The sequence below is a fragment of the Lissotriton vulgaris genome, chromosome 4_1 (genome assembly GCF_964263255.1).
Source record: "Lissotriton vulgaris chromosome 4_1, aLisVul1.2, whole genome shotgun sequence".
NCBI lineage: Eukaryota > Metazoa > Chordata > Amphibia > Caudata > Salamandridae > Lissotriton > Lissotriton vulgaris.
In genome coordinates, this window is record NC_141691.1 from 638,610,962 (window position 1) to 638,616,961 (window position 6,000).

The 6,000-nt window shown below is 40.2% G+C and overlaps 1 protein-coding gene across 1 annotated transcript in view; it reads left to right on the forward strand.

The window, feature by feature from the left end:
• Window positions 1-3,532, forward strand: part of PKD1L1 (polycystin 1 like 1, transient receptor potential channel interacting) — a 1,739,639-nt gene extending 1,736,107 nt beyond the window's left edge. The window contains exon 66 of the mRNA XM_086964902.1: window positions 1,498-3,532. Coding sequence (XP_086821028.1) covers window positions 1,498-2,269 — 772 coding nt within the window. The 3' untranslated portion in view covers window positions 2,270-3,532. The remainder of the gene's footprint in view (window positions 1-1,497) is intronic.
• The last annotated feature ends 2,468 nt before the right edge of the window (window positions 3,533-6,000 follow it).

Sequence of the window (6,000 nt, forward strand, 5' to 3'; positions counted from 1 at the left end):
AGTCTTAGGTGCAGTAAACCTGGTTTTGTGTTTGCAGATGTGAAATGAATGATGGGAGGAAAGTCTCCTGCATCCAGTTAGATTGATACATTTTTTTAATTTGTATCTGCAAACTGCCCTCGCACCTGGCTTTGAAATCAAGTGATCCAGCTATCTCTAACTACTAGCTCTTTTAAGTGCATCAACACATTTTTGCAATGCTAATTTCTCTAAAACTACCAAGCTGATTTACCCCAAGACCAAGCAAAGGCACATTCCTGAGTACAGTTATAGTTTCAATCCAAGTTTGGTGTAAATATGTTGAGCACATGTTTCTGTAGTGGAGAGCAAAGGTTGAAATTGGAGATAAAATTGCAAATATGCTTTTTGACCCCCCTTTGATTCCCCTGCCCCTTGAGAGATCTGGACAAACAATGCCATGCTGAATCCAAAATAGACACACATTTTTTGAGAACATTTTGTGCAGATATGTTAAATGGTGGGAAAGTTATTAGGAGAACACAAAAGAGTTCTTCAATGTAAACTCAGACCTAACCAGAACTACAGGCCCTATTGCGATATTTGTAATGTAAAGTGTATGATAGATAGATAGATAGATAGATAGATAGATAGATAGATAGATAGATAGATAGATAGACTTTTTATGAACAATCAAAAGCAAAATGTTATAACTAAATTATGCTTTCTATTTTCTTAAAACATGTGACTTTCATTGTTATCATGAATACTTCATAACATGGTTAATTTGTATGTGGAATTTTAATGTCAATCTTTGCTTAGAATTCCATATTTGATTATGATGGCTTAGTTTTGGCACAGTCTACTGATAAAGTATTAAGTGCTACTGTTGAGTCATTCGGCCCACTATTGAATCGACGGCAGCTGATATCATGGATGGCCACATAGACATTTTAAGGCATGCGCAAAGTGCTCTCTGGATCAGGGCCCCAGCCTTTCAAGGGGGTCACTGATAGCGCCAAGTCTGTTCTGGAGAGAGGCATGCCCTGTTGACATTGAATAAACAGATTGTTTTAAATATATTTTCCTTTAATTTATTTTTAATATGAGTGATCTGTGAGGGGCTATTACAGACATTTTGCAGGGAAATGTTGTATGTATGTTTCATGTAACATCCATAAAAAATATTTCTTTCAGATCACAACAGAACCTCACAAATGAGAAATGGGAGGGTGTCACAGAGATTACTTGCAGTAATATTAGTGAGCTGCTGCTGTTATACAATATTGAAAACACACATCACTCTCCCTGAATATTGAGACCTGGCCAAAGAGGGCATGGAGCTGTTGAAATTGAATCATAAATTAATAGCTCTTCCGAAAAGAGCCCCCCAAAATAAGTTTGGCCCAGGGCCCCCACAATCCTTAAGATGTCCCTGAATGGCCATCCATTTAAAAGCAGTGTCATTTGATTAGGGTTTTAGAAACCAAATGTAAAGCTGCACACCTGATTATTGCTTATTTCTGACTCTATGTATAGGTCCTGCTTGGAATTTGAGATGGACGAACATCATTCGCTGCGATGGGAAGGCCAGGGGACATCTTTAAGTGCTACAGCTGAATATGGTTTAAGCCTGTCAAGGTGCTCCGACTGCCCCTCAGATCAAAAGACCACACTATTGCAAAGCAGTGAACAATTACTTACCTCTGAAACTTTCCCTGAAACACCTGGGTTAAAATCACCAACGATCTGCTCCCAACTGGATAAAATTCCAGATCAAGAAAGTGAGAGCCATGTATTGATGGGCCTGCCAGATGCTCTGTCTCCTGTGGCAACTGGGCCTGACAGTATTGAAAACCATTCTTCTCAGTCACTAAGGCAGAGCAACTCGCTGCGATGTGCATCAGCCGGGGTCTCTGCCAAGAGTCGGAAGCACCTCAAGCGGTCCCCAACCACAGTCATTGAGGATTTGGATAGGAGGAATACTGTCCCTTGCACTGCTGTCGACAGTGGCGCTGATGCCGTAGGGAGTTGTGGAGCTGATAATGGACCCGAACGTCAACACTTCCAATGTCCACCTCTACTCTCAAGCATGAAACCTTTAAACAGGGACAAAGAGAACCAAAGTGAAATTCAGAACGACCAAAAAGAAGACCGAGAGCAGGTTACACCAGGGAAAATGGGCATTGTAGTAAAGAAAATGGGAAATACCAAGAAGACAACAAAAATAATCAATGTAGCGGCTCCTGATGAGCGAGACGCTGACTATAATGGGCAAGATCCCCGCGGTTTCATCAGGCAATGCTGGTGATAGAGCCATCAAAATGGCCCAAAAGTAAAACTGTTCCTAAACAATTTGTTCTGTATGTCTGTGTGCATTTATGTAGGTTGGTGGATGCGGCAAGGTAGAGTTTAGAGTTACTTAAGTCTAGTTTCCCCCTCACACAACGTATACAATGTTAGGTTCTGAGACCAGTTAATTATATGAGCAGATTTCTCTCAGCACAGATCAAGATAAATTGTTTAGTACAACTTTTTTGCGCCACGATGTCAATGCCAGTTTCATGGAACGTCGAGTTAGCCATCAGTACTGTGCACCGGATTACCACCTCACGCACGGCATGAGCCCCACTTCCATAGGGGACAGTAACAAAATATCGTATTTCTTTGATAGTTGAAGCCATGCAACGAACTCTACGTGTTAGTATCTCTACCTACCTGTGGAAGTAAATCGGCGCCATGATGTGAGGAGGAACTGTTTTCAGTGGCTACATTGCTACAAAATAAAGCAATGGTATTTTTTTTAAAAATGCAATTGGAAAATGTGCTGGAGTTAACATGGTGGCCAACTATTGGTCTGTTAGGGGATGTTGACAATCGTATAAACGAAATGTGATCTTGTTAACAATGTGTCTTTTACAACTCCGTCACAGACACTGGTTGTCATCAGAAACTGAAAAACAATAGATCACAGGCCTGGTTGGCTGTGTATTGCTATACTGGAGTAACTGCATTTATTTTTTGCCAAACCTATTTATTTTAATTAGACGTTTTCAGTGTGTCTATGTTTTAAAATGTCTTCACGCCTGTTTGTGAATGTGAGCACGTTATTTGAATAATTCTCACACGGCATTCACTCTTTCGCTGTGCTTTTTAAATAAATATGATTTTTACATATGAAAGTGCTTCTTGACTGAATTATAAATGTGAAGCAGAGATGTATAATATATAACATCTTGTAAACACTATCTGAGGATACTTTTCGGTGCCTGATATTCCTGCAGCAAGCACGATGCTGCCAGTGAAGCACCTATGTCTGAGACTGACTGACATCAGGATGCTCAAAGTAATGCTAATAAGGAAGAGGCAGCAATAAAAGTCCAATCCAATCCATGTCAACATAATCCAATATGGATGTTAATTATAAATCATATTACAGGTACCCAGTGACCGGATACGAATAAGTAGCAAATTCGCTTTTGCAGTGGAAAAAAACTGCCCATCCCTTCACAAACTGATGTACAAGACCAACTGAACAACAAATCATAATACAGCAAAAGTTAGGAAGAAGTTCAACATGAGAAAAAAATAAAGTGCCAAAACACACAAAAAATCACAGAAATTACAAAGGGCAGGTGGAGGTGAACTAATGCAACAATGCTGCTTCATTAGAAAATCGTGTCCTACACAGGGGCCAAGCAAGATCTGAATATGCAGAGGCCACAGATGAAACTGTAAAATGCTATATAATATTGCTGCACCTACAAGCCGAACCAATGGCATGCATTTATGGCCTCAGGAGTAGAATCTTTTCTTTGTTTGCCCCATCACAGAAATTGGCTAGGTATGAGCCAGTCTCTTCTGAAGTGGCCTTGGTCCCGTTAGAACAGACCTGTCTGATGAAGGTATGTTCATTCATACAGAGAGCACTGGCTCACTTTCCTAGGACTGGGTAGTAATACCAGAATTAGGGGCACTCCCAACCTTTAAAGCTGTGTGTTGCATGTTGAATGTTACATGGTAGGTGCCGGCAGCTGCAGTACCTAGGCTACAGTGATGGAGGCCTGCATTCTGTATTAGCTTTATTAATGCAGCATTTGCCTCTTGGCGCTATACTTGCACATTTACCGAAAGTAATACGTTGGTGGAGATACAACCACGATTTCAGTTCAAGTCTGAACTTCACCATATTCAAAGATTCAAGGCAGAGAGAAACTTCCAGAGCCTTGAAAATGTACTCCAAAAGGACATCCTCCTAGCCATTCTTTCATATATGGTGAAATGTAGTGGTATATTTTGCAGAATTCCATTATGCCTGCTGTGCTCAGCCATCAAATGTAAGAACAAAAAACAACGGGGTCACAGAGTCCATTTATACTAACGAACAGATTTAAATTTGTCTTATAGCTACCTTGTTGTGAACCTGAAATTTTAGTGTAGGCGTACATCTGGGTAGGCTACCTAAGCCAAAAGAGGAATGATATGTAACATGCCCTCTTCAGCGAAAGGAACTGGCAGGTGTCTCACACTACCCACTGCTATGCATTTACAACGCATTTATCACTACAACAAGGTAAGGTACAGCACATTGCAGTTACAGTGTAAGGGTTGTGATTGGTGATGTTTACGTGTAGTCAAGGGGTTAAAGCTACTTTGAGTGTTGGGGTAGTAACATATTTTATGGTCCAGTGGATGGACAGTGTATAGGGTAGTAAAGGTTTGTTTGGGGGCAGGGATGAGTAGTATACAGGAGTAGTGGAGTTTTAGGGTTCGAGATGGGTAGTGTATAGTGACAGAAAGAAGTTTTTAATGTTCGGGTGGTAAGGATTTTTAGGGTTTAGGGATGGGTAGTTGATAGGGGTAGTAAGGACTTTTTAGGGTTCAGGGATAGATGGTATAGTAAAGTTTTTTGGGTTTAGAGAAGGGTATTGTTGAGGGGTATTAAGGATAAGAAGAAAATGTAGTATAAAGGGTACTTTAGATTTTTTTTCATATATGTGTTTATATATGTATGTATATGTCACATAATGCATTCTAATGTGAAGTGTGGTTTGTGCTGTAATAATAAATGTCATTGTAGTAAATGATAATGTGGGGTAAGTGTAATCTGTGGTGTTTTAGTTCATTGTTGTAACCTATATTGCTAAACAAGTTATGCTCATTCAGATAAGCGGTGTGAGGAGACGACCCTGTCAGTGTGTCTCTCATCTGTAAGGGGGATTTTGTATATACCTATGGAACCCAACCTGGCCCCTAGAAGTGTACACACATAGGCGTTGGCATTTCACAACAGCCTGTAAGTATTATACCATAAATCATATGTATTAGAATCATGAAAATAATCTTAGTAATCATGATATAAAACAAAATGAACATTCAAAAAACCCTGAGCAGATATCATCACACTTCATTACATTTTCTATTTAAATAGTCTAGTCCCCACCTTCTATCAAGGTATGTTTTCTCAGCCTTATGATTGTTATATTGGCAAAATGCTTATTAGAACAGTCTAATTATTTCTATGCAAAGCTGCGCAAGAATCCCAGCAAACCTTATATAGTTACTGGGTCTGCAGTCTGATATTGGAACTTTGGCATGTCCCCCTTATCATTCAGTCCTTATATCTGCCCATCTCACATTCTGTTTATACCATCTACTCCAATTATCAACCAAAATATCTTTGGATATTGCGTAACATCTAGGGGTGGCTGCAATGAACAGACTAAAGAGCAGGGGCTCTAAAATGCACTCCTGCTGTAAGGCATTCTGAACCCTGATTTTTCTTGACTGGCTTCCTTGTCTGTCCAGATTAACTTGGACCCAGTTGTCACTGCATTTTCATCACAAGGCTTCAAAGTGCTCCTGATATATTCCATTGCTGAAGTTTCAGACAGAGAGTACCTCTGTCCACCCGGTCGAAAGTTGCTTGGAAGTCAACGAAGCAGTAGCAAAGGCCACCTACCGACTAAATTGACTTTCTTGCAACTCCCCTTAGCACGAAACAGTTGTCCATCATAGAATGCCTTGCCCTGAAGCCTCCTT